The following is a 14118-nucleotide window of genomic DNA, read 5'->3' on the forward strand; positions in this document are numbered from 1 at the left end:
ACGTCTGATAATTTTAGATTTCTCGACAAACAGGTGGACTTTCCAAACTGTGGTTTCATGAGAACTGTGAAAACCGCTGATATAGCAGCACGTTCTTATTATCAACATAAAGTAAATGTGTCATAGATAGCAGATCAAAAACCACGGGCAAACACCTGGCTGCTCGCTTTGCTTTTTCCCGCCTTAGGTGTGTGTGTGTGTGTGTGTGTGTGTGTGTGTGTGTGTGTGTGTGTGTGTGTGTGTGTGTGTGTGTGTGTGTGTGTGTGTGTGTGTGTGTGTGTGCGTGTGTGTGTGTGTGTGTGTGCGTGTGTGTGTGTGTGTGTGTGCGCGCGCGTGTGTGTGTGTGTGTGTGTGTGCGCGCGTGTGTGTGTGTGTGTGTGTATGCGCGTGTGTGTAGGCGCGTGTGTGTACTGTATGCGCGTGTGTATGCGCGTGTGTATGTGTGTGTGTGTTTGTGTGTGTGTGTGTGTGTGTGTACACCTGCAAATGTGTGAAAACGCACACACACTCACACTGTGCTCATGACTTCCAGCTAGCTTTGTTGTTGAAGTTCTTGAAAGTGGCACACACACACACACACACACACACACACACACACACACACACACACACACAGCTCATGACTTCCAGCTAACTGTGTTGTTGTACTTTCTGAAAGCTGTGTATAGGCTGTGAGAACAGAGTCTGTGTGGTTTCCTCTTTTTTCATATGCAGTGAAGCAGCATACAACTTAAAAGTATGTGTGTATGTATGTGTGTGTGTGTCAATGTAAGTACTGTAGGTTCATTTGTGTTCATGTGCATGTACAGTATACAGTATTTCTGTATTCAGTATTTCCATTTTCCATTCTCACTTGTAACCCAGGCCCTGTTCACGGCGTGCAAGCTGAACGTGTTTGACGTGCTGAGCGAGGGGACGGAGCTCTCGGCGGCGGAGGTGTCCCGCAGGATCAAGGCCTCGGAGGAGGGCTCCACGCGCCTCCTGGACGCCTGCGTCTCCCTGGGCTTACTAGAGAGGAGGACACAGGAGGAGGACGGAGGACTTGGTCAGTACAGTCCTATTAATAATGTATAGGTCCTACTACTAGTACTGTACAGTATATGCCTGCTGGAGGCCTGCGTCTACCTGGGGCTGCTGGACAGGGGCAGTGGTGTAGTCTACATAGAACGCGGGTATACGGAGTATACCCACTTCTAAATTTCAGGGATTTCAGTATACCCACTTAAAATTAATTGATCCATTGTTTTGAATAGCACAAATATATACAGTATACCCACTTCAAAAAATGCTCAAATATACAGTATACCCACCATAAAAAAGTAGACTACACCACTGGACAGGGGTACACAGGTAGAGGATAGAGGACTCGATTACTAATGTCCTTCTACAGCGTTTGCCGTGCATATATCATTTTGTGGCGCAGCACCATAGAAATAAAACCTAGCACCAAGAATTGATCAACAGCCTTTACATGTCAGTGGTCTCTCCCTCTCATTTCCTGTCCCATTCTTCACTATGTGGTCCAAATAAAGGTGAAAAAGGTTAGACTGATCCTCTACTGCCTGGTACAAATTGCAGTCACTGATGACAGTCATAGTGAATTTTATTGCAGTTCAGATCACACTACAGATATTGATTGTGGTACGGAAGTGATGGTGACGGAAAAGTGTGTTGTTCAATAACAAAGTGACGCATAAAGGCAGACGTCAGTGAAGATGTAGGATAAGAGTGATCACAAGAAAACAAGGTATCAAAGACAGCAAACACAGTTACGGGCAGCATAGAGAAACGAATGAAAATGGTTTATAAACAAATAACGCAGTGCATATACGAATAAACAGAGCAATTCAGTTGCCTCTATTTGTGTTTGCCTGAAAAGTGCACAATGCCGTAATGCTTTGAATGTTTCACAACCCCCGAGTTCCAGCAGCTGATACTAATTTGATAATGTTTCCTAGGCGTCGAAATGGAAGGCAATTCTGCGTGTCCTCAAGATACTTTGTATGTACGGTGGCCTATCCAGATTTTGCAAATGTGGTTTTCTGTGCACAGAAAGCAGGGGTAGTCGAGAGAGTCTTCATTCACCCTCTGCTGACTCACTTTAGCAGATAATCAGATAACTTCGATCTCAGACCTTAAAGGGACACTGTGCAGGAAAGGGTCAAAAAAGGTACTGCAACTATGCTGCTCATTGAAACTGGGCTGCCTATTGCCACATTTGATCTTTACATGAAAGTTTACCAAGTAATAAACAAATATTTTCTAGTATGGTCCAAGTACAGTCATTTTTGCAGCTAAAAATTGCTTTTTTTTGGAAATTCAAAATGGCGGACCATGGAGAAGATCCCCCTTTTCATGTATGAAAAGTGCAATTTTTCCAGTCATAATGAATACTTAGAATTTGATGCTGGTGGCAAGTATTCATGAAAAAGGTAACATTAGTGAATGGGCAGCATGAATTCTGGAAATAAACAACTAAAAATCTCACACAGTGTCCCTTTAAATAACGTAGAGAAGAGCTTGAGGAGAATGTAGAGATTTCACCATATAGTAGGGGCTGTAAGCCGAGAAATCGTTACGCGCTGGATAGAAGCATATAATTCGGTACACGTGTTCCTTGACTGATTTGAAGACATCCTAGAAGGGGTGCCCCTTGAAAAAAAAATGTCTACCATGTCATATACAATATGTCATGTTGGTAACGCATTACATTGTTATTACATGACATTATACTTAGCTGACAATGTTAATATAGTCCTCAGAAGAGATGAAGCAAGGGTAGCCTGCTAGACCAGATTGATAAAACTACAAAATGTACATAGTGTGAAAGTATGGGTGAGTCTGTGCTTACGTGCTTGACAGCATGTAACATTGTGAACAATTTGAGAAGATTCTTGGTCTGAATTAAAATGAGCATTGCCAACACTAAAACTATGGTGAGAATAGACTGCTGCTAATGCTCGATTTGAATGGGATAGTGTCAGTGCAAGATGCCCTAGGTAGCAGGTTCCCCATCCTCTAATTTCCATAACAGATATACGTATTTTATTTGTATGAGAGAGGGTAAAGGACAGGACCTTTCCATATGTATGAAGAACCCCATAAGATCACCTAATTCTATATTTTTACAAGTGCATATTGTGAGAGCATTTCAGTCATCTTTAGAATGGCATTACAGATTACTCAATATAGGCCTACATGTAGGCCACAGTATGGCTTCAGTTCAAATTAAATGGGAATGATTTCTTAGTGTATGTTGAGTAAGAAGACAGAGATTAAAAAAAAATTTTTTATTTGCAGACAAGTCCTCACCTAGTACTTGTGTCAAAAGTTGTATTAGTTAGCTCAGTAATCATTGAGTACTTAAACTGCTATCAAAACTGACAGCTGATGGACAACATGTACTGTAGGTTCTTTTGCCACCCTTACCCATAGGAGAAATATCTATATAGAACAACACTTCTCATATGGTATATACTATGAAAGTAAATCATTACCTGGACTCATTTTCTTGATATGCAAGGCACATAAATAGACTGGGCGGAAGAATAGTCGATCATACCCCGCCCCCCCAAACAAAATGCCACACGACTTTTTTTAACCTTCAAGATTTTGAGTGGTAACAGTAACATAACTCATTCCCACTACACCGTTTTGCATAATATTGTACATGTCCTCAGAATGCTCTACATCAGTGGTTCTCAAACCTTTTGTGTGAAGTACCCCCTGAGAAAATATTGAGCTCTCCGAGTACCACCTTGACAACCAACATTAGAATATCGCAGTAAAGGCCTTCCATATTCACTTTTGCCAGTCAGTACAGGAGAGGTTCATAATGGTATTCCAAGTACCACCAGAGATGTCTCAAGTACCACCTGTGGTACGCGTACCACAGTTTGAGCACCACTGCTCTACATGTTTCAGTTCTATAGTTGTACTGTACAGTACAGTGCAGTGCAGTGGAGTGCAGTACAGTACAGTAGCATATAGAATGGTGCAGTATAATAAAGCACAGTAGAGTACAGTACAGTACAGTACAGTAGCATACAATACGGTGCAGTACAGTACAGTAGCATACAGTACGGTGCAGTACAGTAAAGTAAAGTACAGTACAGTACAGTAGCATACAGTACGGTGCAGTACAGTAAAGTAAAGTACAGTACAGTAGCATAAAGTACGGTGGAGTCTAGTTAAGTACAGTACAGTAGCATACAGTACGGTGCAGTCTAGTACAGTACAGTACAGTACAGTACAGTACAGTACAGTACAGTAGCATACAGTACGGTGCAGTACAGTACAGTAGCATACAGTACGGTGCAGTACAGTAAAGTACAGTACAGTAGCATAAAGTACGGTGGAGTCTAGTTAAGTACAGTACAGTAGCATACAGTACGGTGCAGTCTAGTACAGTACAGTACAGTACAGTACAGTACAGTAGCATACTGCACGGTGCAGTAGAGTACAGTACGGTATATCACATTACAGTACAGTACAGTACAGTATAGTAGAGTACAGTACAGTGCAATACAGTAGAGTACAGTATAGTCTTATAGACGTTAGCCCTCCAAAGCCAATAGGATTTCCACATGCTGTTGTTTTAAGTTTTTGAAAGACTATTTTAGTAGCCTGTTTTAAACAAAGGACCACACCCACAAATAAAAAAATAACGAGCAAACAATAAATTAAGTGGTTAGGTAGCCAACATGTCATCTAGATTAAAGCCAAAAGTAGATGGAAAAACAGACATGTTACCATTTTGCTCTTTTAAAACAAAGTATCTGTCAATATACTGTATGTATGGTGTATTGCATATTGATTATTCATAATTTCCTAAGCATAAATGCCCTTATCACTCCATTGTACACTTAGGACTGCGTTATACATATCTGAACATTAATCAGCATACATTTGTCATTTGACAGCTGTCACTGACACTTGATATGTACATATATTATTGACTTGATTGATATGAATATATTTCAGTTGGACTCCTAGGGTTAAATCATTGAGGGGGGTCCTAAGGAAGTAGTAGTAGTTTGTGTGTGTGCGCGCATGTGTAAGTGGGATTAAAATTGTTGTTTGCCATCTTTACTGAAGAGCAGACTGAGTGCCTGAACCTGCTAATGCTAGCATGCTAACATTGGGACAGTTATGTGTGGCCCAGTTCAAGGGTTTATCTCTTCTCCCCTAAATTTTCTAACCACAATTTTCTTTTTGGATGTTATAGATATGACCCACTGCAAATTTTTAAAACTCTTAATGAATGTTGGTTCAATACCTAAATGCCCAGAAATGAGCTCTCAATTGTAGAGTGATCTCATTCTGACCATGGTTTTTATGATTTTCCTGTTTTTGAATCTAAATAAGACATATATAACATTGTTTTTATGGTAAGTTTTGCACATATTTTCAAACTTCAGTTTGTATACATCACACACAAATAGGTGGATTGGCCCATAACACCATTATGTCCAGGCAGTACAGCATTTTACTACTATTGGCTGGTTTTGGGCAGCCATCTTGGATTTACCCCATAAAAATGACCTTAATGACATTGAAATTTGGGGCACCCCTTCTGAAATGATGGAGAACACCCTAAGGAAGGTCTACACCGATTTTGGTGCTTCTATCCAGCGCGTAACGATTAGGCCCTTTTTGGACGCTAAGAAACCCAGCTAATAGGACACTTCTGCACACCTCAAATCCAACTGTTACGTTGTTTGTAACCCATGTTTATTCAAAGTAGTACACACTCCTGCACACCGTCCATTACAATTAAAATTCAAGTGTAATGAACGGTATATTCATTTTTTTCTCCTACCAGAACAGTGGTTCTCAACCCTTTATGAACAAACACCCTTTTGTCCTCACCGCAAGCCTCCCAACGCCCCCTTGACCTCATCATAAACCTGCTAACGATCCCCTTTGTACAAAAAAATAACGTTGCGTAGGGGGCTGTAGAGCCCCCGTTGAGAAACAGTAGGCTAGAATTTAGAGCTATGTACAGTTCTTTTAAAACATGTTTAGATGATGGGTACATACATTGACCTTTTGCCACAGATTGTAAAGCTCAGAAACATGTTCCTATGTTCTGCAAGAGGAAGCTTTTTCACACTCATTTTCTCTCTGTGTATATGTAGGTATATGAAACCCACCCACCCTAAACATTTCAAAAGCATCAGTCAGCAAGCATCTTCGTCTTAGTCAGTCTTTGGCAGGATGTGAAAAGCGAGAAATCACTGTTGCATGTACTGTACTGCAGCTCAAGGCACACCAGTGGCTTGCCTCATATACCCCATACCTAACCTCACTAGTCTGGCCTACTTTGCTGCAGCACATGTTTGTATGCTTTCATGTTCATGTGTACACTGTCCTCCACCTTGTCTTGTGTGTGTGTGTGGGTCAAAGACGTGCAAAATGGCATTGTCATTCAGTGTAATGGATACCTTCTGCTGACTGTAACGGTAAAAAAAACACGAATTTTAAAATTGTTTCAAGTGAATGGATGACAGCCTAGGCTTTCACGAATTCACTGGAAAAAAAAATAAAATAAAAAGAGTTGAAAAGATGTTTTTTACAGTTACAGTCAGCAGAAGGTATCCGTTACACTGAATGACAATGCCATTTTGCACGTCTTTGACCCGTGTGCGTGTGTGTGTCCGTGCGTGCTTGCATACAGTACGTGTCTTTATTCTCCCCACATTGACCCTGCTTTTGCGTGTGTATGTTCATGTCAATCAATTGGCCTCCATATTGTGTCATGCTGACCGTGCAATGCTGAGTGTGTGTGCGTGTGCCTGCACCTTGTCCCATATTGACCTTTCTAGGGAAGGCCACCCATCTATCCGTATGTCTGGTCTTGTGTCCCATACTGACCTCTGTGATCATGTCGTGTCTGATGTGTTGACATGTTCAGTGAATGTGTTTCCGGTATTGTCTGCACTTGTTCTCCTTTTGTGTTATCTGGTCATCCCCTGTGCTCAGCTCTGCCATGTGTGATGGGTCATGGTTGCCATGTGAGGGAGTGTGTTTTTGGTATTGGCTGCACTTGTCATCTATCCATTCATCCATCCATCCATCCATCCATCCATCCATCCATCCATCCATCCATCCATCCATCCATCCATCCATCCATCCATCCATCCATCCATCCATCCATCCATCCATCCATCCATCCATCCATCCATCCATCCATCCATCCATCCATCCATCCATCCATCTTGTGTGTAATCTTGCCCTGTGCTGACCTCTGTTATCGAGCCGTGTGATGTGTCATTTGGTGTCACGTTGAGTGAATGTGTTTCTGGTATTGCCTGCACTTGTCCTCCACTTGTGTTATCTGGCCATGTCCCGTGCTGACCTCTGTGATCGAGCCGTGTGATGTGATGTGTCATTGTTGTGGGTGTGTTGTTGTGTGTTGCGTGTTGTGTGGGTGTGCAGTGTACAGCAACACAGAGGAGGCCAGTCGGTTCCTGGTGGCGGGCGGGCCGCTGTCCCTGCACGGCTACGTGCTGCACTGCAACGAGCTGGTGTGGCCCCTCTTCACCCATCTGGAGTCGGCCGTGCGAGAGGGCGCCAACCAGTACGAGCGAGCCTTCGGGAAGAAGTCCGTGGACCTGTTCCAGGTGCGCCAGGCAGCAGCCAACGTAGCTTGACTTAACGCCACACGATATGACATGACTTTGCCATTGACACTGAATCCACGCACAATGAATGTCACACATACACATGCACTCGCACATAACCGCCATTGACTTGGGAAGAAGTTCGAGGACCTATTCCAATTGGGCTGTGGCGTCACATGACGCGACATTACTTTGTCATTGACATACATAGACACACACATGCTATTGACTTGGGACGAAGTCTGAGGACTTGCTCCAGGTGGGCTGTTATGTCACATGATGACATGACATAATGTTGGGATATTGAACAGTATGTAGGCATAGGCATGACACACACATGCCATGAAAAATCCTTGTTTGCTAATTTAATAACAGCAAAGCCATAAAACCGTGTAATAGTAGTAGTAATTTGTATGACCAATCCCTGATGGGGAAGAGTATATATATAGTACATCTTTTTTTCTCACCCTTTGAATGCGGTCAGTGGTGTTGACCTTATTGTTTGTTCTGTGTTTTGCTCCTGTTCCTTAGGATTCGGTCTTCAAGAAAGAGGAAGTGAAGTTGAGGTTTATGAATGCCATGCACAGTATCGCAAAAGTCACTGCCAAAGACTTGGCCACGGCGTTTGATCTCTCCATGTTTAAAACGGCGTGCGATGTTGGAGGTATTCTTTTATGACATTTGTGACATTGTTAAATGCCAGGGATTGCAGCTTTTCTCCATTGGTTTGGCACGTTTCTTGAAACCAATGTGACATTCTCCTAATTAAAAGATAATTGAGCAAAACAGACTTATCCTGGTTCTCACGCAGACCCTCGTTTCCGCCCAACTTCGTGAACAACATTTGCGTGAGTACCAAGTTAAAACAGACTGCAGCTCTGCACAACATTTCAGATCACTGGCAAAATATAATGTTTCCCAAAAACGTCTTATTTACAGTGCCCTCCATAATTATTGGCACCCCTGGTTGAGATGTGTTTTTTAGCTTCCAAATATTTTAGTTTTTTTCTAAATAATATGGGACCTTAATGGAAAAAAAGAGAAAAATCCAACCTTCAATACAAGTGCATTTATTCAGTGGGGAAAAAAATCCCACATAAAGAAATAATTATTTGACATCAAATAATGTGTGTCACAATTATTAGCACCCCTGGTGTTAATATTTTGTACAACCCCCTTTTGCCAACAAAACAGCACCTAATCTTCTCCTATAATGTTTCACAAGATGGGAAAAGACAGAAAGAGGGATCTTCAGCCATTCCTCTTTGCAGAATCTCTCTAAATCATCCAGAGACCTGGGTCCTCTCCTCTGTACTCTCCTCTTCAGCTCACCCCACAGGTTCTCAATGGGGTTGAGGTCAGGGGACTGAGATGGCCATGGGAGGAGCTTGATTTTGTGTCTGGTGAACCATTTCTGTGTAGATTTGGCCATATGTTTAGGGTCATTGTCTTGCTGAAAGACCCAGTGACGACCCAGCTTCAGCTGTCGGGCAGTGGGCAACAGATTTTGATTTAAAATGTCCTGGTATTTCAAAGCATTCATGATGCCATGCACCCTAACAAGGTTCCCAGGGCCTTTGGAAGCGAAACAGCCCCACAGCATCACTGACCCACCCCCATACTTCACAGTGGGTATGAGGTGCTTTTCAGCATGCGCATCTTTCGTGGTACGCCAGACCCACTTAGAGTGTTTGTTGCCAAAAAGCTCAATCTTGGTCTCATCTGACCAAAGCACACGGTCCCAGTTGAAGCCCCAATACCGCTTGGCGAACTCCAGACGCTTGCGTTTATGATTGTGAGTGAGGAAAGGTTTTCTCCGTGCATGCCTCCCAAACAGCTTGTTGGCGTGTAGACAGCGCCTGATGGTTGATGTGGAGACTTTGTGACCCCAGGATGCTACCATTTGGTGTAATTCTGTAACAGTGAGCTTTGGAGATCTTTTGATTTCTCTTACCATCCTCCTCACTGTGCGTGGTGGCAAAATAAACTTGGGTCCTCGTCCAGGCTTGTTTACCACTGTTCCAGTTGTTTTGAACTTCTTAATTATTCCTCTCACAGTGGATATGGGCAGCTGCAGTTGAGTGGCAATCTTCTTGTAGCCTCTGCCTGACCTGTGAAGGTCGACGCACATCTGCCTCACTTGTATGCTGTGTTCCTTTGTCTTTCCCATGTTTAAGAGTGGATAAGAGAAATGGCCTCGGTGTCACGTCATATTTATACCCCAGGGAAACAGGAAGTGATGAATTACTAATTAAATGTTCCTACATACTCTGGTAAACTTTGTAAACTACTGTAGAAATGACAGAAATGCTTCAATTATATTTATTTCCTGGGAATTGTTAAGGGTGCCAATAATTGTGGAACAGGTGATTTAATGAAAAATAATTATTTTTTAGTCAGGGATTTTTTATTTTCTTACAATTCATTTGAGTTGAAGGCTACATTTTCCTACAATTTTCAGTGTGACAGTATTCTTCTGCAATAAACACTGAATTTATTTTAAGGCTTTTAACACATCTCAACCAGGGGTGCCAATAATTATGGAGGGCACTGTATGTGTCAAAACCAAAACCAATTCCTATATAAATTGTTTGTACCATTTGTCAAAATAACCTTTATTGTTTAGCACAGCTACGTGAATCACCTGCAAAAGCCAATATCTCTTCCAAAACGATCAGAGCATCCAAATTGAATTGTCCCTTTGCCATTGTGTAAGAAAGAGAAACTGCAGTGTACGTAGAATTTTTTTATATTTGACCAACTTGTCATGTTCCGATTTCAGCCGACTACCCATCACTGTGATGCATGTACAATGTACAATTCAATGAATTAGCATGTTGATGACTACGTTTGACAATTGTGCACACTATTCTGTTGGTTTGGGGATTTACCTATGTTATTTCGAGAATGCCATCATGGTTTCAAGAAATTAGGCAAATCTATGGGGGCGGGGGACTGTCATAAATGTGCATAAATGTATGCTACACAGAAGGGTATACATTCACCTAAAACTTTTTTTTTCAACTTTATTACTCTGTACTTTCAAGGCCCAGTTTATTCATTCTTTTCAACTCTCGCATTGTACCTGGACTTTCAGTTTTCTGATCTAGCGGAAGGCACTGCAACGTCGGTCATAGCTTTCACAACTTTTAGGCTGATGTAGTCTTCCCTCTTCTCTTTTTGTCCTGCTGTGGCTTGAGAGCAGTCTTACATCAGCGGTCCCACACATTCGTTTGTTTGCACCAGATAATCTTTGTGTCTTATTTTCAGTTGGTGTGGTTTCAGTTGGCAGTTGGCCCTTTACATGTTTTAATAGCTGATTCATATTCATCATTGTACCCTCATTGTGCAGATGGGCCTGTTCACTCTTTGCAGGAAACATTCAACTACATCATAATAACATTGCTACAGTATAACAGAGAGCCTGCCCTGTTTTTTCAATTGGTCAGGCTTAGCCGCTTTCATATTTTCATAAACTACAACAATCAAATGAAATAAAAAAAATCTTTCACATTAACACGACCAAGAAAACATATTATGAACTGATATAACACATACTCATGCAAGAAGGTTTAAAAAAATGGCATGGCCTCTTTAAGTAACAGATTAAGAGTTGGTCTGTACAAATTTGGTGGCAGTAGAGTTATAACAGGCTCTGCACAAAGGGGTTAATAAATATTCTTCAAATTCTTCCCTTCTTTTCTACCTCCCAATACAGGATGCACCGGGGCAATGGCCTATGAGTTTGCCCAAGTTTATCCCGAAATGTCTATAACAGTCTTGGACTTGCCACAAGTCATCACCATGTGCAGTCGCTTCCAACCCAAAGAACCAAACGACAGAGTAGCATTTGTTGCTGGTAAGTTTCACACCGCAAGTTAACATTGTGAATCGAGTTATCGATTACAAGTTGTGAATGACAAGCTGTTTCTTAAAGGTGCACTGTGTACTGTAGGATGGTGGCCAGAATAGGTATTGCTATGTTGCTCATTGAAAATGTGCTGCCTTTTGGCAAATTTGATATTTTCATGATTCATGTGTGTTTGTAATATTTACTTGTTAATATTAATAATATTATATATAATATTTAATTTCTGGAAAATTCTAAATGCGGACATGGTATGTATGAAAAGTGCAATTTTCCCTGTCATAATGAATGCTTAGGATTTGATGGTAGTGGTAAGTATTCATAAAAAAGTAACATTTGTGAATGGGCAGCATGCAGTCTGGAAATAAACTACTAAAAAATGTTACACATTGCACCTTTAGAACCAAACGGTCAATGTTACTGTTCTGAGAAGAGTCAGGATTCTTACAATTAACATCAATGTTTCCAACATGCCCACCATTTCCAAGGCAACAAACAACAAGTTTCCTTTCATTCAATTCAGCTGGTTAAAGTGGCCAAGGTGTGATCCTCCCCCCCTTCCCCTTACAAGAACTTGCACTTGCTTGAACTTTTTCTTCCTTTAACCCTTTCGCCTACCCTGTTCTGCAGTAACCTCTGACCCACTAACATTTTCATTTTATGTTCAAAACATATTTTATGAATGTAGACAACAGTGTGTTGATTTTGTTGTAAGTAAGGGAATATTATGTATATTGCCTACATACAGAATGTAATTATAGGTCTGTGAAATTGTGAAGCATTCACTTGTCATTTATGAATGCTTGCTTGGTTAATTTAAAGTTTTGGAGTTTATTTAATACTTACTTGCCACAATGGTCTCCAATTTCTTGAGTAGGTGATGAAATACTGTATTTTATTGCTATTGATGAATCACAAAAATGAACATGACATTTTTTAAATCACAAAAATGTGTGCCGGTTTGACTGCTTTCACATAGGCAGTACATTATCAGTATCATATGAATAGCTTAATTCTCCCTTATGCTTTCTTATTGATTGACTGTCATCATGTCTATTTTAGTTTGATCATCATGTTGAAAGGCACTAAAGTCTTGCATCACAGCACAGGATGTCTAAAGGGGTACTCATAATTTCAGTCAGTGTGGGCACATCACCCTCTAGTGGAAAAGATGACATGCTTCTGAAGAGGCTCCGTGCTCCATGAAAAAAAGCCTTGTATGTCTTGTATATTTCATGTGTTTCTTTCCACTTATACTTCCACAGGGGACTTCTTTAAAGACCCATTGCCCAAGGCAGAACTGTACATTTTTGCAAGAATTCTCCACGACTGGTCCCTTGAGAAAGTCCACCTGCTGCTAGACAAGCTATCTAAGGAGTGTGCTACAGGTAAGGCTGCATTGTGCATGGTGAACAGTATACATATTGGTTTTGTATTCAGCGAATAAAAATGGATCCAACGTATTGCAATGAGGTCTCAGGATCTCTCAGGATGAGGATCAGCTACTTAGTGAAGTCACGCATAATAGATGCGAAACTGATTTTTTTTTTCCCCTCTCAACTTGACATGGTCACGTCGAGGGTTCCAAAATTCTGGGAATTCCCAGAGGTGGAAACTATCCATGGGAATACTTGGGCATTTTCGGGAAGGGAATTAACATGATTTTATTCCTGAATTAACAGGTATAAGTGGGAATTATCAAAGTTGAAGGTAAAATTAGGTTTGAGGTTAACCCTGTGAAACCTGAACCATGAAAGCAATGAGAGAAAATTTATTTTTTTTGGAATTTGCTTCAATATTGGTCCCTTATAAGAAATGTAAAAAAAAAAAAAAAAATTTTGTTAAGGTCATGGAGATATTTAATGCATCATATATGATGCATCAGGTTTTAAATGAATGAAAATTCCAATTTCATGACCATTGAAAAATGACTTTTAATGCATTTACAACTTTTTTTTAATTTAAAAAAGTTGTCAGACAATTTAATTTGAGGATTATCTTTAAATATTTAGTGAGATCCTGCCATTTTTTTAAGCCTATCCTTGTTTTAGCAGGACCATATTTTACATTTCCCACAGCCTGGTTGGGTATTTTTTAAAAATCTATGTAAAAACATAGCTGATCGAATGCTTAACAACCTATTTATGAGTGTAATATAGATCATTATTCATTTTTGATGTGTAATTTGAATATATGGGTCCATTACTACAATTGGACCATTTCTCCATTCACTTCAATGCATTTTTTACGAGATCATAATTTCAACATTTTGCATTACATTTTCAAAATTGCAAGTAAAACCTGTTTCTTAAGGCAATATCTTTGTCTTGAAGTAAAACAACTTGTGTGTTTTGTTAAACGATCGTCGTGGTATGCTTTGTAAGTTTCCCTATGGAGCAAATGCATTGATGGCTGACTTCCTGCCACCGCCGGATGGTGCTTATATGTTTCATCAGTTTTAGCACGATCTCTCTGCAATACGGTGTAAAAATATAAACTCTTCCTTGATTAATTGCACAAAGCAAGTGTTCAAATTAAAGGATGTAGAGTTATATTTCGGAAATATGTACACAAACCTTTTGCAATTTGACGATATCTCAGCGTCGGTCAGGGAAACCGCTTCTA

General features: G+C 40.7%; 1 protein-coding gene across 3 annotated transcripts in view; it reads left to right on the forward strand.

The window, feature by feature from the left end:
- The window catches only part of asmtl (acetylserotonin O-methyltransferase-like), a 28365-nt gene that overhangs the window by 8244 nt on the left and 6003 nt on the right, over positions 1 to 14118 (forward strand). For all 3 annotated transcript variants that reach the window (XM_063213614.1, XM_063213616.1, XM_063213615.1), the window contains exons 10-14: positions 865 to 1045; positions 7441 to 7625; positions 8157 to 8289; positions 11344 to 11484; positions 12759 to 12881. In XM_063213614.1, coding sequence (XP_063069684.1) covers positions 865 to 1045; positions 7441 to 7625; positions 8157 to 8289; positions 11344 to 11484; positions 12759 to 12881 — 763 coding nt within the window. The remainder of the gene's footprint in view (positions 1 to 864; positions 1046 to 7440; positions 7626 to 8156; positions 8290 to 11343; positions 11485 to 12758; positions 12882 to 14118) is intronic.

Source organism: Engraulis encrasicolus, chromosome 13, assembly GCF_034702125.1.
Source record: "Engraulis encrasicolus isolate BLACKSEA-1 chromosome 13, IST_EnEncr_1.0, whole genome shotgun sequence".
Lineage (NCBI taxonomy): Eukaryota > Metazoa > Chordata > Actinopteri > Clupeiformes > Engraulidae > Engraulis > Engraulis encrasicolus.